The sequence below is a fragment of the Diaphorina citri genome, unplaced genomic scaffold (assembly GCF_000475195.1).
Source record: "Diaphorina citri unplaced genomic scaffold, Diaci psyllid genome assembly version 1.1 scaffold97, whole genome shotgun sequence".
Taxonomy (NCBI): Eukaryota; Metazoa; Arthropoda; class Insecta; order Hemiptera; family Psyllidae; genus Diaphorina; species Diaphorina citri.
In genome coordinates this window covers 266,897-293,155 of record NW_007377534.1, presented here as the reverse complement: position 1 = coordinate 293,155, position 26,259 = coordinate 266,897, and the positions used below count along the sequence as shown (strand labels likewise).

At 39.3% G+C, this 26,259-nt stretch overlaps 3 protein-coding genes across 3 annotated transcripts in view; 1 reads left to right on the top strand and 2 right to left on the bottom strand.

Moving 5' to 3' along the window:
• The window catches only part of LOC103524403 (ATP-binding cassette sub-family A member 1-like), a 63,645-nt gene extending 37,886 nt beyond the window's left edge, over positions 1–25,759 (bottom strand). The window contains exons 1-25 of the mRNA XM_026833507.1: positions 25,627–25,759; positions 24,495–24,662; positions 23,805–23,969; positions 23,380–23,533; positions 22,926–23,038; positions 22,678–22,831; positions 17,686–17,856; positions 17,118–17,273; positions 16,664–16,818; positions 15,657–15,875; positions 14,153–14,375; positions 11,534–11,759; positions 9,977–10,170; positions 8,395–8,603; positions 7,489–7,646; positions 6,919–7,098; positions 5,681–6,311; positions 5,344–5,628; positions 4,510–4,932; positions 4,027–4,130; positions 3,571–3,788; positions 3,351–3,477; positions 2,122–2,300; positions 1,430–1,496; positions 104–341 (exon numbers count right to left, since the gene is read on the bottom strand). Of these exons, the coding sequence (XP_026689308.1) occupies positions 104–341; positions 1,430–1,496; positions 2,122–2,300; positions 3,351–3,477; positions 3,571–3,788; positions 4,027–4,130; positions 4,510–4,932; positions 5,344–5,628; positions 5,681–6,311; positions 6,919–7,098; positions 7,489–7,646; positions 8,395–8,603; positions 9,977–10,170; positions 11,534–11,759; positions 14,153–14,375; positions 15,657–15,875; positions 16,664–16,818; positions 17,118–17,273; positions 17,686–17,856; positions 22,678–22,831; positions 22,926–23,038; positions 23,380–23,533; positions 23,805–23,969; positions 24,495–24,662; positions 25,627–25,673 (4,964 nt within the window). The 5' untranslated portion in view covers positions 25,674–25,759. The remainder of the gene's footprint in view (positions 1–103; positions 342–1,429; positions 1,497–2,121; positions 2,301–3,350; positions 3,478–3,570; positions 3,789–4,026; positions 4,131–4,509; positions 4,933–5,343; positions 5,629–5,680; positions 6,312–6,918; positions 7,099–7,488; positions 7,647–8,394; positions 8,604–9,976; positions 10,171–11,533; positions 11,760–14,152; positions 14,376–15,656; positions 15,876–16,663; positions 16,819–17,117; positions 17,274–17,685; positions 17,857–22,677; positions 22,832–22,925; positions 23,039–23,379; positions 23,534–23,804; positions 23,970–24,494; positions 24,663–25,626) is intronic.
• Positions 1,389–2,317, bottom strand: LOC113473959 (ATP-binding cassette sub-family A member 3-like). The gene is made up of 2 exons (XM_026833511.1): positions 2,122–2,317; positions 1,389–1,496 (listed from the first exon to the last, which is right to left on the bottom strand). Exons 1-2 carry the CDS (start codon positions 2,269–2,271, stop codon positions 1,422–1,424), a joined length of 225 nt encoding a protein of 74 aa, XP_026689312.1. The 5' UTR covers positions 2,272–2,317; the 3' UTR covers positions 1,389–1,421.
• Positions 12,037–13,577, top strand: LOC103524398. Its single transcript, XM_008489410.3, has 2 exons — positions 12,037–12,195; positions 12,565–13,577. The coding sequence occupies exon 2, from the start codon at positions 12,584–12,586 to the stop codon at positions 12,977–12,979; it is 396 nt and encodes a 131-aa protein (XP_008487632.1). The 5' UTR covers positions 12,037–12,195; positions 12,565–12,583; the 3' UTR covers positions 12,980–13,577.
• Positions 25,760–26,259: the final 500 nt, after the last annotated feature.

Below are 26,259 nucleotides of genomic sequence, written 5' to 3'. Positions count from 1 at the left end.
GCGAAAAAGCTCTGCTTTACCACAAAGAATTTGAGATAGATTTGTTGTTCTTTTTGGTATTTTTTTAAATAAATATAAATATAAAGCAACATTGAATTCTTACTTGTTCAGACTCTCATTGACAATCGTATTGAGTAGGACGCTCGGCAAATTTCTGACTCGGGAATAAAACTCCAAGTGCTCCCTCGGCGTGAGTCGATCATTGAGAGCATCGAACTGGGGACAGTACCCAATGTAGGACCTAATAACAATAATAAAATGGAAGCTTATTTTTTTAACACATTTATTTTTTATGGTTAATGTGTTAAAGTACTTGAGTACTTTAAGGGAATTATTGTAAAAAAATAACAATAATAAAATGGAAGTTTATTTTTTTAACACATTTATTTTTTATGGTTAGAATTATTTTTCTTCTTGATTTTTTCTTCTTCTTTATTTGTTCAATCTTCCTCTTTAGTTTCAATTATATTTCATTGTTTCTTGACAAGTATGTTCTTGGTCTGCCTTGTAAGCGCTAGGCCGCGGGTTTGATTCCCGCCCGGGGACGGATTTTATCCTGATGGGATAATGTTCGTTCTCGGAACGGCTGGCTTTCTCCTATCCTGTCTTCCTTTCTCCTGTTCTTTTATTTTTATTTTTCCATATACGTTTCTTTTTCAATTTCTTTTACCTCACCTAGTGGGGTCTCCTTGCTGAGTCCCAACTATTTGTGATTGTGATAGCTATATCCTGACATTTCCTTGGTGGGTAGCTGTTACTACAGACGTCACACACAAAAAGCCCACACTGAAGCTTTGGTGTAAGTACCACACACAAAAAGCCCACTCTGAAGCTTAGGTGTAAGTACAAACAGTCCTAAAGTTTTGGGTTAAGCTTATTCAAATCTAAGGTCAGCCACTCACTATCAGGTAGATTTGACGACAGGTAGTCCTGATGACAGGTACACCTGACACCTAATGAGCACAGGTAGTACCTGATAGTGAGTGGCTGGACAATGTCGATTTTTTTTTTTTTTTTTTTTTTTGCTATGCTTTGCTTTCCGTGAGATAGGCATGGCATCTATCTCACGGCCTGTAGCATGTTCCACGAAAGTGTGGAATAATAAAAGTGACAAGTGTAAAAGTGATAATCTGATAATAACAATGCACATAAGTTAGGGTACTTTTGTTTACAAGATGGCTGCCCTACACTGGTGATTTTCATTACAGTCCGGGCGCTATTAGCTATGTCAATTTTTCCATAAAGTACAAAATTTTCGACCAGTAAGTTTAATGCTAAAAGGTGAGCACACACAGAACCTAGAAGTTTTAGTAGCCAAACAGGAGCTTTGTCCTCAATTTATACTCGTGGAGCAGGCTACTGGTACAGAACCCATGCCCTACTGATTATAAAGCTCAAGTCAACATATTGAATCAACAATATTACATACCTGGTACAGGATCAGAGCTGGGTTGGTTGGAAGAGTGGTCAGTATGATTATGGTCCTGTGTTATAGTCTGGAAAAAAATCAATATTCCAAATACATATTAGATATTACTGCTTTATTTCGACAAGTGTGAATGTGGTGCAACACAGGACGAACAACATCTTCTCAACTGTGATCAATTAGAGAATACCTGCACACACGATGATCTAAAGGAGGCCAACCAGAGAGCTGTTCGAGTTGCAAACTTTTGGAAGTTCAAGATTTAAAGGTGGTTCCGGAAACGGAAGGTAAGTAAGTATTTAGACTGTCTAATAGCCCCAATATCTCAACAAATATGATCAAGAAGGGGTAAAAACAATCCAAACATGTTAAGTTAACGAAATTTTCCCTCTTCAGAAGCTCGTTTTCCCCCTTTTGGCATCGGAATCGTTTCCGTAAGGACAATACAATTTATCTAAGGCTAAGGTCATGTCGTACCGAAATTCAAGAGAGAAGGAATGGATAGGAGAAAGCCAGCCGTTCCGAGAACGAACATCATCCGTTAAGGATTAAATCGACCCCGGGCGGATATCGAAGCCGCGGCCTAGCGTTTACAAGGAGACGCGCTACGAACCAAGCTAACAAGGCGGGCTCAAAGTAAGTTGAAACTCAGATTGTGGCAGGGGCCATAAAAGATTATTAGTCAATTTATTCACCTTGTACTTTTGCGGAGCGCTTTTCATATCGAGCGATAGATAATAGCCACGGGCAAAACTATTCTTGAGGAACACGGAGGATCCACAACATTGGAGTTTGCCGGCAGCAATGATGGCAATACGATCCCCTAGGAGATCTGCCTCATCCATGTAATGCGTGGTCAAGATAACTGTTCTACCTGGAAAATAGAATATCATAGTTTTTCCAAGAGGTTTGATAGTTACCGATCTTGTAAGCGCTAGATCGCTGGTTCGATTCCCACCCGAGGCGAAGTACCTCAGCAGTTACAGCAGTTTTTTTTTTTTTTTTTAATGTGTGATAGAGAGAACTGTAACTGCCAAGATCTTATCGTTCTGAAATCGAAGAGAGAAGGACGGACGACAGTATACGAGAAAGCTAGCCCCTTAAAGAACGAACCGTAGGACAAAGTCCGTCCCAGGTTGGAATCGAAACCACGACCCATAGATTATAAGGAAGCAGAGAGCTTTTTCACAACTTTATGCGTATTACAGGTCAGATTCTTGCCTATCAAATCAAATCATGAATCTTTGTGGTAAAGCAGCGAGCTTTTTCACAACTTTATGCGTATTACAGGTCAGATTCTTGCCTATCAAATCAAATCATGAATCTTTGTGGTAAAGCAGAGAGCTTTTTCACAACTTTATGCGTATTACAGGCCAGATTTTTGCCTATCAAATCAAATGATAAATCTTTGTGGTAAAGCAGAGAGCTTTTTCACAACTTTATGCGTATTACAGGTCAGATTCTTGCCTATCAAATCAAATCATGAATCTTTGGAGAGCTTTTTCACAACTTTGTGGGTGTCACAGTATTACAAGTCTTTCACTTACTCAATCATCATACATTTATCATCACTCGTTTCTTTTGACTTGTAATGCCGCCACTGGTCGCTACTCGATTAAAGTACATACTCACCCTCACGAGGCTGAGTGCACCCCAAACTCCAAGCACAGAGCCGAAAAAACTTCGGCCCCGCCGGGAATCGAACCCGGGACCTCCGGAGTGCAAGCCTAGTGTGATACCCACTCGGTCACGGAGGTTGCTCCTCTACAATAAAATAATAATAGTGCTTATTTATACTGCTCGCATAGGACTGAAAAGTTCATTTACTCCAGCAGAATTCTTTTGACGATAAAATTCTATACCTCGGCTGGGATTGAACCTACGCTCTCCTGTTTACCAGGGAAGTGTCTTGTTAGATTCTTACCTATCATACGCCAGGCCCAGATGTTGACCGCTACCAGACGGGTGCCGTACGAATTGGCGAAGGATGAGGTCCAATAGGTGTTACTGCCACTGGGAGGTTCAGGCTGAGGTAGGTCTGGGCGTCCGCACTACGACCCTCGGCACAACGCACCTTCACGCTGTAGCCTTGACCGATCAGAGTTTAGGAGATGGGCAGAAGCGCATCCGCACAAACACATTACTGTGTTGCCTGCAGGGGAGCTTTGTTCGGGATAGTTATATCTGGCGTGTTTCATTCCCAGGCCAGGTGTGGTTTTGTTAAAGCCAATTTGATAGGTGTTAGCCAACTTCATCAGACCTTCGCCCAGACAGAAGTGGGGGAATATGAGGAAGATCACCTTCAGATATTGGTTGACATACTCTAGAGTATCGTCCTGGAAGAGAATGGAGCAGTTGCAAATGGGTAAAAATGATTAATAAATGGTCAATTCCTATGTAAAAAGTAGTGAAAAATCCAAATCAAAACTCCAAAAAAATAACTGTATAAGGTCAAAAATTTAATTTTCATTTTCTGTTCTAATGAAAGACTTCAAAGATGTGTGTTCAAATCTAAGGTCAGCCACTCACTATCAGGTAGATTTGACGACAGGTAGTCCTGATGACAGGTACACCTGACACCTAATGAGCACATGTAGTACCTGATAGTGAGTGGCTGGCATAATACACCTTGATGAGGAGTTCCCAGATGGATCTTCGAGAGTAGGGATCCACCCCCGAGGTAGGCTCATCCAGTATTACTGTCCTGAAAATAAATCAAATAATAAAGTTGATAATCAAACGAGGCGAAGGGATAGGGCAGAAAATAGATAGATAGATAATGAATAATTGTATTTAACAAGAAGTTTCATACAAAAGGGGGGTTGGCCATCTAAACAAAATTAAATTGAATATTATAAAAGTCCGAAATAGGACAGAAAATATTTTCAAAAAATAAAATCGATCTATAAGGACTATAAAATAGGAATGGACAAAGCACACTACCTTGAGCTAAACCAGTTTCAATGCTGAAGCTTTCTACAATTCCTATAGGAGTATTTACCTTACAAAGGATAATCATGCATTTGTGATATTCTTTCCAATAGTTCTTTCTTTCCCCCCAACACTATAGAAATATTGCCAACATTCTAACTGCTGTTGAGACCAGCTTGTTCACTCCGGACACGAGCTGCAAATGTTTCGAATTGGAAACTCTCTCCTCTATGAGAAATATAAGGAACGAGGCCGGAACAAAGCTCATGGCAAAAAGAACAGTCACCGCTACCAAAATCGAAGTCCCCGCTTTCTTCAGTGTTTCCAGCGCCATCTGTTTGTGAGTGAGGTTCATCGGGTGATTAATAGCCACGATGGCGTAGTCGTCCCGACTCACATTAGACGGAAGAGAGGCGCGCAGGATAACGTTGTTGGCAGCGTTCATGAAGGAGACGGCGGCAATCCAGGCCTTGTTGTTGAACCACACCTTGACGTTGTCACTGACAGGGTCCGGTGGGAAGACGGACGAGCTAGGGGTTGTTGGGGAATTGGGTTTAGAACTTGTCGGAGTGACTTTCATGAAGGAGACGGCGGCAATCCAGGCCTTGTTGTTGAACCACACCTTGACGTTGTCACTGACAGGGTCCGGTGGGAAGACGGACGGTCTAGGGGTTGTTGGGGTTGAAGTTTCAGTCAGACTGGGCTTTGTCAGAGTTGAGTTTTCACTAGTGTTAACATTGTCAGATCGAAAAGAGGACTTTGGGTTATCGGAAGTGCTAGCAGACAGACTGGGACTTGTTAGAGTAGCGGTCTCAGTAGAACTAGTATTGTCAGATTTACTAGCTTTGTCAGATCGAAAAGAGGACTTTGGGCTATCGGAAGTGCTGGCAGACAGACTGGGGTTTGTCAGAGAAGAGGTCTCACTAGTACTGTCAGCCTTGTCAGATCGGACAGAGGAATGGGGTTTAAAACTTGTCGAAGTGACGGAATTTCCAGTTCCAGGAAGGTTGACCTCTTCAGATCTGGCAGTCGAAGAGGCTGTCTGTGCAGAATTGTCAGTTCCAGTACCGCTGTCCATCTTGTCAGTTCTGGGCGAATCCAATAACCTTGCAGACTTGTCCGTTCCAGAAACGCCGTCAATATTGAGAGATTTGGATGCAGGAGACTTGGCCGATCTCACAGCATTCTCACCGGAAATATTATGCAGAATTGTCAGTTCCAGTACCGCTGTCCATCTTGTCAGTTCTGGGCGAATCCAATAACCTTGCAGACTTGTCCGTTCCAGAAACGTCGTCAATATTGAGAGATTTGGATGCAGGAGACTTGGCCGATCTCACAGCATTCTCACCGGAAATGTTCATTTCAGATTTGGATATGGAGGAATCCACGGATCTCCTGGACTTCTTAGTTCCTGTACTAACATCGATGTTCTCTTTGTTAAATCCAGAGGCTTCTGACCTCGCAGAATTGCGAACTCCAGATCCACTGCCATCATTCAGAGCTCTTGAGCTAGGGGACCCTTCTGACCTCACAGGATTGTCCCTTCCAAGGTCATTCCCAGACCCTGGCAAGGCCATCGACCTCAGCGGGAGTCGAACCCCGAGCTCCACCCCACCTATCATGGACCCGGTCGTGCAGTGCGCCATATCTAGCGGATGCATCTCCAACTTGCCCGCATATTGGCGGAAACTGTTGACAATCCACCGGTTCAAATCCCGATCCGACACGTTAAACATAATATCGTGGGATGCCACAGGGAGCTGTGCTGGGACCTCGGGGTAAGAAGTACACAGTTGAGCCCCGCTTTGACAAGAGCATGATCCGTAGGAGATATTAGAACTTCGGGGAGTGAAAAAGGAGTGGGGTTTGTCGTCGGACTGTTTTGAAGGACAGGTCAGGTCGAGCTCTCGTGTTTGGAAGGGGGGCGGATCTTTGATGCATAGCGTGCCTAGACCTAAACAAACAGATAAGAGTACACGCAATTTAGGTCAGTCGCTCACTATCAGGTAGACCTGACAGGTGGGCCTGATTAGGTGTACCGGTCTACCTGATAGTGAGTGGCTGGCCTTAGAAATATTGACGAGAAATGTGAAACTTTTAGGTTTAGGTACATCATGTGGCAGACGTTTGAAGTTGAATGACAAGTCTGTTTAAAGACAACAATTTTTGTGGGTAGTTAAATCAAGGTTGATTAAATTGTTGTGGTTCTATCAGCCTCATGGAAACAAAGAACAGGTTAAATCCCAACTATTTGTGATTGTGATAGCTATATCCTGACATTTCCTTGGTGGGTAGCTGTTACTACAGACGTCACACACAAAAAGCCCACACTGAAGCTTTGGTGTAAGTACAAAGTTTTGGGTTAAGCTTATTCAAATCTAAGGTCAGCCACTCACTATCAGGTAGATTTGACGACAGGTAGTCCTGATGACAGGTACACCTGACACCTAATGAGCACATGTAGTACCTGATAGTGAGTGGCTGGCATAATACACATAACTTGATAAAATAATAAAAGGGAAACATTGAAAATTGGGCGGACAGGAGCAAACTCTACGTACCGATAGGACCCAGAATCTCCTTCTCATATTCCCCTGCCCAGGGGCTCCCTCCAGGGTTGGTCTTGAGGAACATGTATTGGTGTTCGTACATCCAGGGTGAGAGCAGGCGCGGTTGTGGCTCGCCAGGTTTGGGTAAGAACGAGGTCATCACGAGCATGAAGCATACGAGCAGGGCTGGCACTACAAGCTGAAGACATAGGATTAGATGGGGATAGAATAAGACGAATATAGTAGAAGAAGACATGAATTTATTTAAATTCATGCTGATAGGGCTAATAGATTTGATTTAGATTTGCTTTTAGATTCATGCTAATTTATTGAAATAGTAGATAGGGCTGGAAAGCACAAACTGAAGACGTCTTCTTCTTCTTCTTCTTCTTCTTCTTCTTCTTCTTCATCTTCTTCTTCATCTTCTTCTTCATCTTCTTCTTCATCATCTTCTTCTTCTTCTTCTTCTTCTTCTTCTTCTTCTTCTTCTTCTTCTTCTTCTTCTTCTCCTTCTCTTTAAGTTAATCAACAAGATCTTGTAATCTCAAACCTGTATGCATTATCGCATCAAATATACGAGACCTTGAAATGCCATGGCGACTGACAGTTTCCTCTGCATACCACCAGAGAGCGTGTTAGCCAGGCTGGTTCTCTTGTGAGGGATGCCGAGGTCTCCTATCATATTGGAAATCTCCAACTGAGCGAGATCCTTCGGCACTTGCTTCAGCTGAGAGTAGAACCTGAAAGAGAGGTCAATGCAACTCAGTGTTTGACGAACTTTTTGGACGAAGACGGTCATCAAACCCGGGACTTTTTGCATGCCACGAAAGCGCGTTGCTACTGGACTAACCATGCCCCTATGACTATCTTTCTCATATTTGATAATTTTATCTATGCTTAGTTTTAGTCAAAGCCAGCCTAGTTAGCTTGAAGGGTAGCACGCCTCCCTTGTACCTGCTAGGTTGCGAATTCCATTCCCGCCCGAGGTGGATTTATCCTAAACAGATGAGGGTCGTTCTCGGAATGGAATGGCTGATTTTCTAATATTCAGACTAATAAGGTTCGTTCTCGGAATGACTGACTTTCTCCTATTCTGTCCTCTTTTTGTTTGATTTTGGTACGACATGACCTCAGTAGTTACAGTTTCCACTATTAAACCTCTTAAATAAATAAAGTGCGTTACCACTGGAGTAACCGCGCGAGCCCCCTAAAACTGTCTTTTCCATTCTTGGACTTAATACTTTTTGTTTATTTATTACAAATTAACAATCGCAGAAAATTAATAAATGAAATACATAATATTAGACAAAGAGAAATAAGGTATGTTTATTAATTTTCTTTGAGTAAGAAATATAACAAGTGTAAGTGGAGTCCACTGTGCGGTTACATGTGTTAGACTCCACCGTAGATAAAATGTCATATTTGATAATAATAATTTAGATAGCCTACTCATTTCAAGTTTTGGTCCAGTTTCGGCTTCTCACTTACCACATGTGTTCTTCCACCGTGAGCTTATCAAAGAGGGCGTTATACTGAGGGCATACTCCCAGGGATCGCCGAATAGTAGTCATATCGGTCCGAATATCATGATCGTAGATTTTGGCTGTGCCAGACGAAACTGGTAGCATCCCCATCAACATTGAGCTGTGAGGAGAGGAGAAAAGAAGATGAATTTCAAACCAAATCAAATCATGAATCTTTGTGGTGAAGCAGAGAGCTTCTTCACAACTTTAGTGGGTATCACAGCATTACTACGTGCTTCCTTTATTAATTTTCATCTACTGGTATCATCATTTTACACTGGCAATACCACTGGTCGCTACCTGATTGAAGTAGCTAATCAATTGTCCTCCCGACTGCACCCCGAACTCCAAGCACAGAGCCGAAAAAACTTCCACCCTACCGGGAAACGAACTCGAGACCTAAGGTGTGCAAGCCTAGTGTGATCCCACTCGGTCCCAGAGGTTGCTAAGAAAATGAATTTTATTTATTCGGTCAGTCACTCACGCTCTTCAGAAAGTCCGAACGTGTGTGGCAGGAAAAACTTCAGACCGCCTGAAGAAGAATAAATAATAATATAGGTGGGACAAGGTAATAAAAACTTCAATAATTCATAGAGATTCATCAAGTTTGTCTGTTAGTTCGTTCGCTTATTTGTTTGGTCGTTTGTTTGTTTTATTTCTTCTTTTCAAAGTACTTATTTATCTCATAAGTGCGAGAAAAATGTATTGGTGTGGAAAACCCAGATTACCTCAGTATACTGAGCTTAATCCGGGTTTTCCACACCAATACATTTTTCTCGCACATTATGAGATAAGTAAATACTTAGTTTCTCCACAATTATCATTTACCGTTACCTTATCATTAGCATTTCATTTGAAAAGAAAAACTATTACGCGTATTGATTATTTTTTCTCTAGCTACCTATACAGTCTATACACAGAGATTAGAGATGTTTCCCTACTAATGAAGACACGGTAAATTTGTTTGCGGAAAAAAGGTAGTGGATAACTAATACCCATCAACTTCTTAAGGTCGAGTTGATTGGAACACATCACATGCCTTCAGGCACACTCCAGTTGTCAAGGGTCAAGGTTTACCTTAAAAATAATTTTTTTTTTTTTTTTTTTTTTTTTTTTTTTTTTTTTTTTTTTTGTCAGTTTAAAATATTTCACGAATTATACTTAAATATATCATAGCCAGGCGGTGATCACATTAGTTCCCTCTAGATCACGGAAGTTAAGGAACTTCGCAAGGGGTTGATATCCAAATGGGTGACATTTTGAGCAATCGTGAGCTGCTAGCTTCGTACTCAGGCAGGGTGAGGTGAAAATAGGTGCTGCGGTTGGCGGTATTTTGACCGCTTTTTGGCGGTTTTCAGCAATATCGACTAAACGGTAAGAGATATTGTAAATGTTACAACAGAACACCCAAATAAGGACCATTCAATAGGATGAGGAAAGTCGTGTGATGTTCACACCAGATTTTTCCATACGTCTTCTACGGTCCTTACAAGTGCATCTATCTTCTAGGTAACGGAATATGAAATATACCATAGAATCTATATTACCTCTTCTAGACTAGTGTCTGATATCCCATACGAGTCAATTCCCAGCTTGTCTCGATTCTCACTGAGTGACTCAAACAAGCTGACATAAGCTCCCATACTTGCAGGATCTTGAGGTAATACATAGGTAACTTCGGAACCGGATATTTTGTGAATATTTGCAGCCGGCAGAAAGGATCGAATTAATTGAGTCACATCTGAAATAAAAATAGTGCTTATTTTATACTGCTTGAATAAGGCTAAAGGGTCCCTTTACCCCAGTAGAAGGTTGAAATTTAATAATAATAATAATAATAATAATAATAATAATAATAATAATAATAATAATAATAATAATAATAATAATAAGGAAGTTTATTTTTTGATCCAACTTCACATGCGTATGAATAAAACGACAAGGAAAATTTCACCAAATTCACAAAGAATACTTAGTGATAAGGATAAGACGATCAAAGACATCTATCAATAAATCAAAACTCATGGGATGATGTTAATTAACCTTAGTCGTAAAAATTAAAATAATTAAATAAAACTCATGGGATCAAGTGATAAAAAGATGAATCGGACGTCCCAAGACTCCAAGTCGAGTCAAAAAATTCAAAATATCGAACATAAAAACATCAAAAACACTTCTACTTTTAATCATGTTTGGCTCATTCAACATTACCGTAGCGTACCGTACCGTATTCAACTACAAACATCTCGGGTATTTCCCATAGTGAATCTTCATTGCAGATACCTATAGCATATCTGTATACGGGAATTTAATCTCGCGATCATAATAATAATCTCCTACTCCTCATCTATCTCTCTAAAGATAACAGTTTATTAAGCATCCAACAATGAAATATCCAAAAAACATATAACGGTAAGCAATAATGTCAAAGTTCAATACATAGGATGTCTAATACAAACCTAACCAATAAATAACCGTTTAGGATATTAAAATAATTTATAATAGCTCCCTGAGTAGTCAATAATGGATGGGTTTTTTTTTCTAGGATCAATACTTCCAGATTTAGGTGCTGGGTTTTCCCATATAGGTGTGCTGGGTCGATAATAAAATTGTCTAATCCGGCTTCTAGGTATTGTGGTTCTCGAGATAGAGCGATCAGTGTGTGAACTATGAACTGTGAATGGATCTCGTTCTTATAATATAAGATTGTATCAATTACTTCTAAGTCTGTGGTCCAAGTGCTGACACCAAGCAATCAAGCACGGCACGCACGACGATCAACGCGGTCCCAGTAGAGGCAAGTCAAGGTCAATATCGACCTAGCAACTATGTTAACTATTCAGAATTCCGCTAAGAGCCAGCACTAACAATAACATGCATGTGATACAATTTAGGTTAGGTATTTTTCTTCTTTTCCTTCCTTTTCTTTAGATTAGTAGGTAATTTTATTGAAGATTAATTTTTCGATGGGAAGGTGATTAAAATGGATGAACTGCTGTTTGAAAGTTCCACCCTATTACGATTGTTAGTTGTTGAAGCTGAAGAATTTGTAGAACCAAGAGAACATCACGTACATCCCTAAGATATAAGATACACTGTTATACTCACGATAAAATAGTTGACCAGGGGCGGCAATACGTTGAGCCAGTTGGACAGGAACGGATAGGGCAAATAGAGTAGGAAATAGATAATGGCCCCCGAGGCAGCTGCAATATTGGCCTGATCAAACAGGACAGAGTAGAGGAAGCTTTGTACGATGGTGGCCACACAGAAGGAGACGAGGAATATGAAGATGATGACCGGGTTTGAGTGTTGAATCACGTGACCGTACTGCAATGAGGAAGCAAAGGAAATAACACGGGATTAATCTGGCTGAAAGCACGAAGTGATTTCCAAGTAAAGCTCTTTTTTTTCCTTCTTCTTCTTCTTCTTCTAATTAGAGCTTATACGAATCTTGTTTTACCATACTCGCAACGGTTAAAATTGGGTTTATCTGTCTCCATAGGGTCCCTTACATTAGACCAGCGGTTTTTTCCAAGAAAAAGAGATAATATTTTTTTTTTTTTTTTTTAGCCTATAAGTACGCCTGGCAAATTCTAAATCTCTATAAAGCTGGTTCTCACGGTCTCAGATTTCATTCGGTCCTACAAGTCTCGAGGAAAAAACAGCAGCGTGAATTCTTTCGTAACCTTTTTTCCGCGAGTTAAATTTTTTGTTGATTCTGAAAGTTCGAGTTATTCCGCGAGTTCAATTCTTTCTTGACAAGGTATATTCTATTCTATTCAACATCCCCAGTGTTACAGGGTTTATACGCTTTTTCTGGAATGAAATTTTATTACTTGTCCAGAAAATTTCTATGAATTTTCCACAAAATTAGGGACGGAGGTATACTTAAAAAACAGTAAGATTAACCCTTCATTTGAATAAAATATGCAATATGCAGAACGTCAAGGCATATGAGAGGGGAATGAGCCGCAGGCCGTTTTTTGGAAATAATTGATATTTAATTTGAATCTTTTTCATTTTTGACCGGGTGGCGAATCCCATGACTTTTCCAGGTTTTCTTTAAATTTTCACGATTTTCCATGATTTTTTACCCGATTGTTAGATTCCATAACCTTTCCATTTTTTCCAGGTCGCGTATAAACCCTGCAATGGCTACGTCCACACTTCTCCTGTCCACCTTCGCCGTTGTTCTCCTCTTCTCTCTGCTCCCCGGTGGCTATTCCTGGCGAGCCACTCTCCACCGCGACTCCGATTTTCGCGGTGGCCACATAGAACTTTCCGGGAACGGCTGCAGAGGAATTCCCGGCGATTTCAACGATAGAACCTCTTCCGTGAACACGCACGGCGGATGTATCCGTCTGTATCAGAATTCTGGCTGCACGGGGAAATCTCTGGAATTGTTCCCGGGCAGTGGGTCTCATAATAATCTCAAAGCGCACGGATTTAATGACAAGGCGTCGTCCGTAGGGAATTGCCCGCGTGGGAAGAGAGATGTTCATGATGGGTATAGTTCTTCTTTCAGCTCGCACAGTGGAATGGAGTAAGATAGGAAGGAATTTCAATTGTGTTAATCATAAATGCTTGTCACAAATGTCGTTCCCCGCTTAATGTTTTTCCCCATCCGTGGCACAAGCTCTGCTTATACGGATGGGTATACCATTTATAAAAAGTCAGTATGTTCTAAGAGTTATATTGAAAAATAATAAATGAAAACTCAACAATTTAATTAATACACTACGTTAAATTTTATAACTTGACTTGGACTCGAACCACCAACCTCCAGATTCAAAGTCTACCGTGCTAAGCACTGCACCACTGAGGTTGGTGATTGGAATAAGATATAAGATAATTATGTATTAACCTATTATCTATTATGTTAAGGCGGTCTCTTGTTGATCCCTTGTGTGGCGCGTTCATTATTGTTTAGGACTACTGCACTGTCACTTTTGGACAGAGATAGGAAATAAATTACCTAACGATTCACACGGATGTACTTGGAGTAAGGTATAAATGAAGTTTTCAATTGTAAACCTTCCTTTGTAAACTTGGTTTTGGAGTAAGATATAAATGAATTACTTTATTAATTAGGTTAATTAATTAATTAACCTAAATATAATAAGACTATTGATTTCAGTATAATTATTCCCTATTGTTTTTTCTTTCTTCCTTTTTCACAAAAAAGTAGGTGAGTATCTTTGGTTGTTTGTAACTTTGATCGAAAACAAGATCTTTTCGCGCTCTTTCCAACGCTATACAATACTCAAAAAGTCGATGTTTGGACTTGGTCCGCGCACTCAGCCTATTAGGCCAGGGTCCACAAAGTGAGTTATTCTCGGTTTAAGTTTAACTCTCGGATTAAGTAATCTGATTGGTTGATTTTTAAAATTTTCAGCCAATCAGATTGTCGCCCGCGTACCCCTTGGGTACCCGGATTTAATCTCACGTACCCCCGCCACCATCATAATGAGTACCGGGTACCCATACCTAGGTTGTTGTGTACCATTACTACTGAGTTTTATACACACTCAGTACCTTTTGAAAAAATTCAGTACTTTACTGTACTGCACTGATGAGTCGTCAAAATTTAAAATTTGCTTTTGTCCGCCATTACGCAATTTTTTCTTGCGTAGCTTCAGAGGGTCTCTCACGTACCCCCGGTTGAAAATCGCTGCATTAGACTCAAGTGGTCTGTGTCGTAGCATGTCCAAACAACTTACCACTAGTAACAGGGACAGAAGCACAGCAGTAATGATCATAACCACAATCGAGTCTATAAACCACGCCGTCCAATGTACACCATTACTAAGACCCATAACTCGCATCATCTCTTTCAGTCTCTCTTGTTTTTCGTATACGATAGACTTGCATATCATGGCGCAGGCAAATACCCACGACAGTACCATGAACAGGGGAAATGTTTTGGATACCGCCTTGATAAATCTAGGAGTAGAGAAACAAAGACAAATAGAGGATACGCATTAGGGGAAAATTTTGAATAAAAGTTCAATTCCCAAGTATAAAGTGGTGAAAAAAATGCAAATCGAAAGTCTCGAAACTCCGAAAAAGAAACTTTGTTTGAAGAGGTTTGATAGAGGGAATTGTAACTGCTAGGGTCTTATCGTCCCTTCGGGATAAGGTTAGTCCTGAAGGAATAAGGTTAGTCAAAGAGTTGGATCCTAACTGCCTATAGCCAATGTCAATATCAATCAATATATTTTATTGTGGATGTATACATAGTATGTTCATGTTCACAATATTATAATAAAACCTATATACTTAAATCTATGCTATAAACACTAAACTAGCCCTAGACTAGACTACTCTAGAGAGTTGAAGAGTGACTCGAATCTTATCCTGAAGGGACGTTTGGTTGAGATAGGTGCTGCGGTTGCCGGTATTTCGACCGCTTTTTGCATATATAGGTCGACCAGGTTTGGATAAGTCCTTCTATGGGAACAGACCGACAGACAGACGACACCGAAGCGAATACAATAGCCCGTCCCTTATACCTTTTTTTTATTACGATCGTAATAATAAAGAAAGGACGGGCTAAAAAGTGGACATTAATAGGCCGGGACCACTCTGACTGTAAGCTTAATTTAAGCCAGCCTAATTAGCTTGGAAGGTAGCGCGTCTGCCTTGTAAGGACTAGGTCACGGGTTCGCTTCCAGCCCGGGGAGAACTTCATCCTAAACAGATAGGGTTCATTCTTGGAAAGGGTGCCTCTCTTCTATCTCTTCGATTTCAGGACGATAAGACCTACAACAGTCCCCTCTATCAGAGTCTATCACAATCAAACTTCTATCTCTTCGATTTCAGGACGATAAGACCTACAACAGTCCCCTCTATCAGAGTCTATCACAATCAAATCTCTCTCTCTCTCTCTCTTTTCTTTAATAATTTATTATTAAGTTTCCAATTATTTGTTTCTCAGAACATACATTTTTTCTTATAAATGGTATACCCATCCGTATAAGCAGAGCTTGTGCCACGGATGGGGAAATGGATTTTTATCGGAACGGAGGGAATCGAACTTGGTACTTTACCTAAAGAAAGTTTCGATCATGATTTTGTAGTAGAAAAACAACTTGTCCAAGAGCTTGTAAAAATCCCGACAGAATGGAGTGAGAGTGGTGTCCGATTAAATTCAATAGGACGAGGAAAGTCGTGTGATGTTCACACCAGATTTTTATAACTCAATCACTACACATGTCTACTTACTGGTCCTCTATGTAGCACGGATAGGGGAACTGTTGCAAAACAATACCGGGTGTCGACTTTCGTCCCGTGTGTTCCTGTATAATGGATTGCTCGACCATATCTTGTAGGTAGGCAAAACCAAACGTAATGTACTTCAAATCGTACAGGGGCCGAGATCTAGGGTCCAGAGTGTAGAAGTGATCGCTAATGTAAGTGTCACCGATGAGGGTTGTACTCATTCTGAAATGAAAGTTATATTTTTATTAGCTTAATTTCGTCGCTTCGCTCCGGAATCCCGCATAGTTCATCCCGAGGCATGGCCAAACTTGTGAAAAGGCATGGCCGAACTTGTAGAAAATAATAAAAAAATACGGTCGCGCTGCGCGCTCCCTATTAGCTGCATAGTTACCAAATTAAAAACATAAACGAAACTCAAAATGTTGGTCGAGAGCGGAACATTTCTCTCCCGCAGCCTCTGCACTCTGTGTATTTCTTATGGTGGAGATTTTAGCAATCGAAAATTGATCATATCTCAGGATCGGTTTAGATTTTCGCAAAATACTTTCTTATTGCACACCTAGACCATAAAAGGAATATTCCTACCAAATTTCACCTTTCTAGGTGTTGTGGTTCAGGAGATAGAGCGATCAGTGTGTGAATATGAAATGTGAAATGTGAATGAGTGAAGAAGGGATCTTGATTTTATAATATAAGATTGGGTTTGTTTGTTTGTTTGTTTTTTTTTTTTTTGTTTTTTCTTCTTCTTCTTCTTCTTCTTCTTCTTCTTCTTCTTCTTCTTCTTCTTCTTCTTCTTCGTTGAACCCCCCCCCCCAGCCTAGTTAACTTGGAGGGTAGAGCGTCTGACTTGTAATTGCTGGGTTGCAGGTTCAATTCCCACCCGGCGCGAACGATTACTGTAACTGCTAAGCGATCGCTAATGTGTTACAGTTACAGTTCCCTCTATCAAAGAAAGAAAAAAAATGACGATTATGTATTTAGTACAATACTTTCTAATGTGAAATTCTTACCTAATAGAGTACGTCAGTGTAGGTTTGAGCTTGTCATAGCCAGGCTGAGTAAAGTTAATCAGGGCCCAGAGTGTATTGTTGTCCATTCTCAGGAATGCATCGTTCTCTGCCGTGGCTGAATCATTGTACGGAACTATCTTGTTGAAATCTATGCACTGAAAAGCAGAACCATAAAATTGAAACAGTTTTTTCTCTATTAAGATTTTCTACAGCAGCGGTTCTCATTCCCTTTTTTCTCCCGTGTACCCCTAAGGTACCCGGATTTAATCTCACGAACCCCCGCAACCATCATAAAATACACTCAGTAACTTTTGAAAAAAATTTAGTACTTCAGTACCTTGAGGTCAAAAAATTAATTTAGTCATAAAATTTATCTAAGTGTATCAAGTGGGAAACGAATCTTGTGGCAAGCACTTAAGATCAAAAAAATAATAATAATCTTTTCTAAAATTACCTGAAGAAGTTGTACAACGTATTGCAGAGACTCCTGAGTATCATTCAGGAAATATAACGAACTAGTCAGGTTTTGATCCGAGAAAAAACTGCAAAACGAAATCACCAAAGTTTCAAATGTAAATAGATAAGGGGCAGCCTTGTAAGTGCTAGGCTGCTAGGTAGCGAGGCGGATTTTATAGATTCCTGCTTGGAGCGAACTTCATCCTAAACAGATAAGGTTCGTTCTCAGAACGGCTATCTTTCTCCTCTCTTCCTTTTCTTTTCGATTTCGGGACCGTCAACTAGCCAGGGGCTTTCTATTCTTGCTTGGACCTACTTCATTTCGTCTACTTTGTACTTCAAATCTCTTTTCATCTTAACTAGATATTTCCAGCTTAACTGCATACACAAAAAGTCCACTCTGAGGCTTAGGTTTTGGGGTAACTGCCCCAAGGGATGGGTTAAACTTATACGAATCTACAAATCTTCACTTACCTCTGTTCATACCAACGAATCGCTGAAGTTGAACAACGATGCGCGTGGATGGTTTCTAGATGGGTGACTGGTTAAGACTACATCTTACTGACCTTATTGTTCTTATACTCCTCCAGCGTATGTCTGGCACTGGTATTGCCACAGAAGAACTGAAGAACAGTAAAGAATGCCTGCTCCATCCTAGTCAGATTTCCAGTCACATCTGTTGATCTATTGTATTGTACGGCCATATCTGACATATCTCTGTAAAACAAGAGGAACAACTATGACAAAACACTGAATGGATGAAGTCTTTATATTTTGACGAAAGTCGTAATAGTCTATCTTAAAAGTCCTCTCGAATGAATGAACGAACACACAGAGGTCTAAACTTTACTTAGACGATTTTTATTTATTTATGTTGGAGATTCAACTCTGTTTCGTGTATGAAGCGAGAATAGTCTCTACTTGCAAGTATTTTGCATTCGCGCCTAAGATAACTGAATTGGAGTCTCAGATTTTGAGTGCCATAAGATTTTAATAATTTATGCGTTCTCTTTTTTGCGAGGATTAAGTTTTTGAGTGGGGAACTGACCCATTTTGGGAACTTGAAATCCTTTAGGGCTTTTTGAGGTATGTGTTTCTCAATCAGTCCTTTCATGTGTTTGTAGAAATGATCGGTTGCTTCATCATTTTAATAATTTATGCGTTCTCTTTTTTGCGAGGATTAAGTTTTTGAGTGGGGAACTGACCCATTTTGGGAACTTGAAATCCTTTAGAGCTTTTTGGGGTATGTGTTTCACAATCAGTCCTTTCATGTGTTTGTAGAAATAATCGGTTGCTTCATCTGAGTTGGCATGTTTATCAAATTCAGATTTCCAATCAGTGTTTCTAAGTGTTTCGCATATGGATACATAATCACCTTCTCTAAAGCAAAATATTGGTTTAGTGTTTTTTGACAGCAAAGTTTTATTGTCTTGTTTAATATTATAATTAAAAGTTTGAAATTAATCTGAATTTATCTGCGGGTTTTGTTCTTCAGATATAGAAGACACAAGTGGCGTATCCACACTAGTGGTTAGGTGAACTGAGGAAATCACTCAGAAAAAGGCCCTGAAGGCCTGAAGGGGTCCTCAAAGGGCCAGAGTCTTCCTTCTCTCTTCGATTTGGGGACGATAAGATTTTAGCAGTTACAGTTCCCTCTGTCAAACCTCTATTATTCGAATATTCGAAATCCTACACATGTTTGAAACCCTAAAGTTGTGACATACCTACCTATATAGGGCGGAACATAGCGGGTACAAGGAAAATCACTCACAGAGCAATACTCTATCAGTTAATCAGATTATGAAGAGGTTAATAATACCTAATAATATTAAAGAAAAAGAAGAAGAATGATATAAAATAAAATCTACAAGAATCTCGCTGATGGCGCGTATTGTTATGAAGCGTCACCTTTATAAATGACCCGCTGAGGTGATAGCATTCCTCAAGTAGGAGGTAGAGGTGTTCCCGATGACAGACCAAAGTGGCAAACTAAAGGAAAAATACTCGATATTTCACAAAATGTTAAGTCAACTCGACTGGTAAATGGGGATAAAGTCGATAAAGTAAAGTACCAGGAAGTATGTATACCTATTATGAAGTTCAGCCTATAACAATAGTTTGAAATTTCAAACTTTAGAAGTTTGGGAACCTATTTAATACTCATATTGTCAAACCTAGCTTACAAACCTAGCTTACAAACCTAGCTTACAAACCTCGCTTACAAACCTAGCTTACAACTTATAGCCTTAGAGCCTGCCATGGAACACAACCCAATAGGTTCTTGCGGAAAAGAAAGTGCTTATTCCACCAAGTCGGTATCCACAGATCAGCAAGCTGTAACGTCGCGCGGAAACATAAAATAATAGGATTAGAAATGGAGGTACCCAGCCTCAAAGGTAATAAGGCAAATGAAACTCTATCTATTCCCCCCGCGACTTATTTCATTTTTACGCCAAAATACGTCAAAACTAAATGGGAATATTAAGGGCATGCCTCACAGGAACAAAATCTCGGTCTGTGGTGAACGGGTTTAATTAAAAGTTTGAAATTAATCTGAATTTATCTGCGGGTTTTGTTCTTCAGATAAAGAAGACACAAGTGGCGTATCCACACTAGTGGTTCGGTGAACTGAGGAAATCACTCAGAAAAAGGCCCTGAAGGGGTCCTCAAAGAGCCAGATCGATCCCAAAATCTTATAGCAGAAACCGAATGTCTTTAGGTGTTTGACATACTTGGCGAATTTCACCAAATGGCTTGCTTCGGGGGGTAACGCGTCTGCCTTGTATTAACCGCTAAGTCTCGGGTCCACCGGGGGTGGATTTCATCCTGAACAGATAAGGTTTGTTCTCGGAACGGCTGGCTTTCTCCTATCCCGTCTTCCTTCTCTCTTCGATTTCAGGACGATAAGATTTTAGCAGTTACAGTTCCCTCTATATCAAACCTCTATTATTCGAACATTCGAAATCCTACACATGTTTGAAACCCTAAAGTTGTGACATACCTACATATATAGGGCGGAACATAGCGGGTACAAGGAAAATCACTCACAGAGCAATACTCTATCAGTTAATCAGATTATGAAGAGATTAATAATACCTAATAATATTAAAGAAAAAGAAGAAGAATGATATAAAATAAAATAAAATCTACAAGAATCTCGCTGATGGCGCGTATTGTAATGAAGCGTCACCTTTATAAATGACCCGCTGAGGTGATAGCATTCCTCAGGTAGGAGGTAGAGGTGTTCCCGATGACAGATCCAAGATCGAACCCCCTGGGTGGAGAGAAATTTCTAAATTAATCATCCGAATTAATAAATTTCAGAGGACGCGGGACGTTTAGGGTGATAGATCAGAAATATCAGAATGGCATTGTTGCGAGTAATAAATGGATAGGAACTAGAGGGAGACATTAAGAAAGTATTGTTTAACAACGCGAAAAAGGGTATCTCTGATTTTTTATTTTTTTTTAGATGTTTGATTGAGAGAACAGTAAGTGCTAAGGTCTTATCGTCCCGAGGGAACTGTAACTGCTAAGGTCTTATCGTCCCGAAGAGAGAAATAAGACAGGAGAGGAGAAAGCTAGCCGTTCCGAGAACGAATATTATCCGTCCAGGATGAAATCCGCCCCGGGTGGGAATTGAACCCGCGGCCCAGTGCTTACAAGGCAGACGCTCTACCAACTAACCTAACTAGGCTGATTCCCCCCTTTTCTACAACATAAAGTTAGAATATGGCATATTTTAGAATTTTAGAACATAGAACTTCAAAGTTGTCAGTAATAATACCTCGGCTGGGATGTGAACTTGTGCCGCTAGATACCACTTACTCTACTTAGTAAGCCATTCAATCATCACAAGTGCAAAGTACAGAATATGGCATATTTTAGAATTTTAGAACTTCAAAGTTGTCAGTAATAATGCCTCGGCTGGGATGTGAACTTGTGCCGCTTCCAATATTCCAAACACAGTGCCGAAAATCTGCGCCGAAAATCAATCCAGGACCTCCTAGTATGATATTCGCATCACTCGACCACAAAGATCGCTATTGCCAAATTCTTTTCACAAATGACATCAAATTCTTTTACAACACAAATTCCACACTTCACCTCTTCATTTTCTACCAGAATTTTTCTCTTTGACCTCCGAAATTGATCGAAAATGTGCGTGATAATCCACGGATAATGCAGAATAGAATAGAATAGATCGCTATTGCCAAATTCTTTTCACAAATGACATCAAATTCTTTTACAACACAAATTCCACACTTCACCTCTTCATTTTCTACCAGAATTTTTCTCTTTGACCTCCGAAATTGATCGAAAATGTGCGTGATAATCCACGGATAATGCAGAATAGAATAGAATAGAACAGACTTGTTTATATTAACCCTCTTGGATAAGTAGAACTTTAGGGGACTTTCCAGGATAAACAAGGTAATGCCACTTCAAGGTGTGAAGTTTTTGGCATTTTTCTAACTTCCATTCATCAAACTCATGAATCCGTGTAATATTTTTGTCATGTGGGTTTGTGAATAGAAAACATCAATAATATATCAATATTTAGTCATTTTCGTATCATTCGATTGAGTTCCTCAGTTAGAGTTGTTTCAGGGAGTTTTGCGAGATATGATTGCTCAATAATACTCGTAAAGTGGCAGCCTAGTTAGCTTGGGGGGTATCTCATCTGCCTTTTCTAAGCTCTAGGTCGAGGGGTTTGATTTCCGCCGGGGGCGGATTTTGAATTTTTTAAACCAGGTTCGTTCTCGGAACGGCCGGCTTTCTCTCCTCCTGTCTTCCTCATCTCTTCGCTTTCGGAACGATAAGAATTCCACAACTACAATAATATTTTATTGCAGTTACTTACATTGAATATCAATTCTCAAAGTCCATGCCATAAATTTTCAATATCATCATTGTAGATATTATATATGTAATAATGATATCTATGCAATCAGTATTATATATTAACAAAAATAAAAAAATAAAATAAACAATATGCTTGACTTTCCCAATTTCCATGTATCCTAGTCTAAAGTATGTTTAGGTATGTATTTATTTATTTTTTTTTTTTTTATCATTATTATTTTTTTCCATCCAAAAAAATCAAATTTGATTATTATTTTATAAAATAAACAATATGCTTGACTTTCCCAATTTCCATGTATCCTAGTCTAAAGTATGTTTAGGTATGTATTTATTTATTTTTTTTTTTTATCATTATTATTTTTTTCCATCCAAAAAAATCAAATTTGATTATTATTTTATTTTATAAAAAGATTAACACAAGTAGTTGTTCCTTATGTGAAGATAATTATCTGTTTTTAAAAACTCTATGAATAAAGGCTTTAAACGTTTTTTTAATAGAATACCTAAAAAAAAAATATGAAAAAAAATATGAATACCTGAAATAAAATATGAATGGTGCTTATTAATTAAAAGATTAACACAAGTAGTTGTTCCTTATGTGAAGATAATTATCTGTTTTTAAAAACTCTATGAATAAAGGCTTTAAACGTCTCAAATGGCTGCAATTAGATAAAACCAACATAGTAACTTACCCGGAATGTTCTAAAGTTGTCAAACAGTTGAGTGACACTGGTCACATTAGTGGTGAGATGGGACATGACATCATGTATACTTTGGAATGTAGAATTGATACGTTGCATAACTCTAGCTGTAGCAGGAGTGTGAGGGTAGTATAAGATCTTGCCCCTAGAATAGAAAAAGATTGGCTAACAAGCTGGCCCGTCCCTCCGGGAATTTTTTAGCCCGTAGTTTATTCGATCGTACCTATGTACCTACCTACCTAATTTCTTGAATGTTCAGTTTATCACTGTTATTCTTCTGGCTTTGATTACCAACAGATCGCAAGATTTCATTCCTGATGGCCTGCCTTCCGTTGGGTACGTCCAAAAATCTCTGTAAACAAATAATGAATTAATTCATACTTAAGTTAATCTAATCAATGAGAATCAGAACTTTCTAGGTTCTTAGCAGGACATTTCAGACTCATATTGGGACAAAAATACACTGGGGCATATCAACCCCCATTAATCCATTTTTGAACCAGAGGATCCCCAGGAGGAAACCTTACAGAGGGGGGACGCCAAAAATGAATAAATTCCACTGAGCCTCACTCAGACGAAAGAAGTTCTCTCAATTGAACTGAAATAAAATATGAATGGTGCTTATTAATATCTAGTTTCTAGTTCCTTAGCCTCAAATGGCTGCAATTAGATAAAACCAACATAGTAACTTACCCGGAATGTTCTAAAGTTGTCAAACAGTTGAGTGACACTGGTCACATTAGTGGTGAGATGGGACATGACATCATGTATACTTTGGAATGTAGAATTGATACGTTGCATAACTCTAGCTGTAGCGGGAGTGTGAGGGTAGTATAAGATCTTGCCCCTAGAATAGAAAAAGAATGGCTAATAAGCTGGCCCGTCCCTCCGGGAATTTTTTAGCCCGTAGTTTATTCGATCGTACCTATGTACCTACCTACCTAATTTCTTGAAGTTTATCATTATTATTACTTTTGATTTTACTTTCATGTAATGATTTAAAATCAAGACTAGAGCCCGTTCTCCCTTTACTCCTTTAAGCCACTCATCCATTTATTTGCCACGGATGGGGAAATATATTTTTATCGGAACGGAGGGAATCGAACTTGGCACTTTACCTAAAGAAAGTTTCGATCATGATTTTGTAGTAGAAAAACAACTTGTTCAAGAGCTTGTAAAAATCCTGACAGAATGGAGTGAGTGTGATTTCCGAGGTGATATTTGTGTCCTCCGCGTCTGGTTTGGTAGAATTCTGAATGTACTCATCACTTATCCTGTCCACCCTGGAAAAATTAATAGAAAAAGTATTGATTAGTTAGCAACCTTCGTGGACAAGTGGGTATAACACCGGAGGTCCCGGGTTTGATCCCCGGCGAGGGCCTCAAATTATTCCTCAGTCGACACAAACATGAGCTATTTTTGCTAAAGTTTTAGACGAGGAGGATTCAACTCATCTATGTTTGGAATTCGGTGTGCACTCAGCCTCCTGAGGACAATTGAGTGGCTACTTCTACTTTAAACGAGTAGCGTTTTACTCGAAATTACACTTTATTTTTCAAGATGAAGTGATTCATCGTTGTTTTTATTTCGTGAAACAACTGCTACCAATGTAGTCCACTGACTCTCGGTGTCTGGGTTGTAGCATACCCATTCCGTAGTATGCCCCTCATATGTGGCAAATCACCGGAGATTTCAAATCTAAAGTTGGTGACATTTGCGGACACGGAAAGTAAGTAAGTATCTATGTCACTACAGGGACTCGAACCCCAGACCCCGGAATATGAGTCCAATTTATTCTTTTTACTTACGATTTAGCTCCGAACATCTGGGTGTTCTTATACTCCTCCAGCGTATGTCTGGCACTGGTATTGCCACAGAAGAACTGAAGAACAGTAAAGAATGCCTGCTCCATCCTAGTGAGGTTTCCAGTCACATCTGTTGATCTATCGTATTGTACGGCCATATCTGACATATCTCTGTAAAACAAGAGGAACAACTATGACAAAACACTGAATGGATGAAGTCTTTATATTTTGACGAAAGTCGTAATAGTCTATCTTAAAAGTCCTCTCGAATGAATGAACGAACACACAGAGGTCTAAACTTTACTTAGACGATTTTTATTTATTTAGCCTGCCTGCCTGCCTGCCTGCCTTATGGGAAGTTTGTCTGTTTGTTTCACCATACCTGACTCACGAACTGTTTGTCCGATTTTGATCAAATTCGCCAAAAATGGTCAACCCATAAAAAGGAAATTTTCTCTTTAAATTTCGGGACTTTTTGGGTTTATTTGGTTTAATGGTTGAGACTTCCTCATTAACCTCGTACTTCGCCTAAAGTCGTCCCTTATTCCTGCAGGATTATTAGACACGGAACTTTAGATGTTTGTTTATTTATGTATTTATTTGTTCCGCTATAACTCGCGATTGTCTGGTCCGATTTTGATGAACTTTGAAATTTTGAGTTTCTTGAATCATGACACGTCGATCCTTGAAATTTGGTCTCCCAAGTCCAATTTTGGTCTCAAACTTTTGAACATGGTAATAGATAAATTACCGCATTCATGACCCTTGTATACCCTTCTGTTCTATCTACAAAAATAATCCCAATTCTTGATCTACTGTTTAAAAAAAAAGGTTCAAAATCAACCTTTCTTCAATTTTATTATTTAGAGTGATTGACAGGTTTATAGGTATTCTAAAAAAAAAGTTTTACGGCTTTTTTTTAGATAATATAGGATAAAGGTACCACATAAGACGTGTAGATACTTTTACTTTTATTTGTTTTGATACACATGTGTACGTAGGGTCAACCATTTAGGCAAAGTCTCAGCTTAGGCAAAAGAATCTGAGTGAGGTCTACAGTTCACAGAACCACTAGTTTATTTCAATAATAATAAAAATTAATCCTCTAGGATTAAAATAAGTTAAAATAACTTACGTAACCATTTGGTTAACACTCCGTAGGGTTGTCGTATTAGTATACATACGAAGTATCGGCAGAATGGCGGGTACAGTTCTATTGATGTCCTGATATTGAGAGTACTGAAATAAAACAACGCGGGGAGATAGCTCCCTATTAGAGATTTTTAACCAAAGTCACCAATGGGGTCTTTTTATATCAAGTCATTTGTTTGATAGAGATTTCAACTCCATACACATAAAGCCCACTCCGAGGCTTAGGTGTAGGGGCAAACATCCACAAAAGATGCGGCTTGTACAAACCTACGAATCTTGATCGACATGTATTTGACTTCAGCTATTTAGGTGAATATATTTGATATTACAACTCATCCCCTTTAATATTAAAACATGATCGTCTTTTATGATTGTGATATTGTTGACTTTAAATTATTTAAGTTGAAATGTCACACACTTTCCATTAAACTACGTCATCATCATAACATTCATAACTCCTAACAGTCAAAACATAACGCTATTGTGGTGTTGACATGAAACAAAGGACAGCAGTGTTGACCTCAGTATAAAAACGTCAATCATATACCCTCTCTTCCCCCCCCCCACACACACTTAAAAAAAAAAAAAAAAAAAAAAAAAAAAAAAATTTTTTTCT

Bases quoted from the DNA above. Each gene is read 5' to 3' on its own strand.
- LOC113473959 (XM_026833511.1), bottom strand. From the start codon at position 2,271: ATGGATGAGGCAGATCTCCTAGGGGATCGTATTGCCATCATTGCTGCC. The intron at 1,497-2,121 runs GTGAATAAATTG...ATTTTTTTCCAG, and splicing joins GCGCTCCGCAAAAGTACAAG to ACTATAACACAGGACCATAA.
- LOC103524398 (XM_008489410.3), top strand. From the start codon at position 12,584: ATGGCTACGTCCACACTTCTCCTGTCCACCTTCGCCGTTGTTCTCCTC.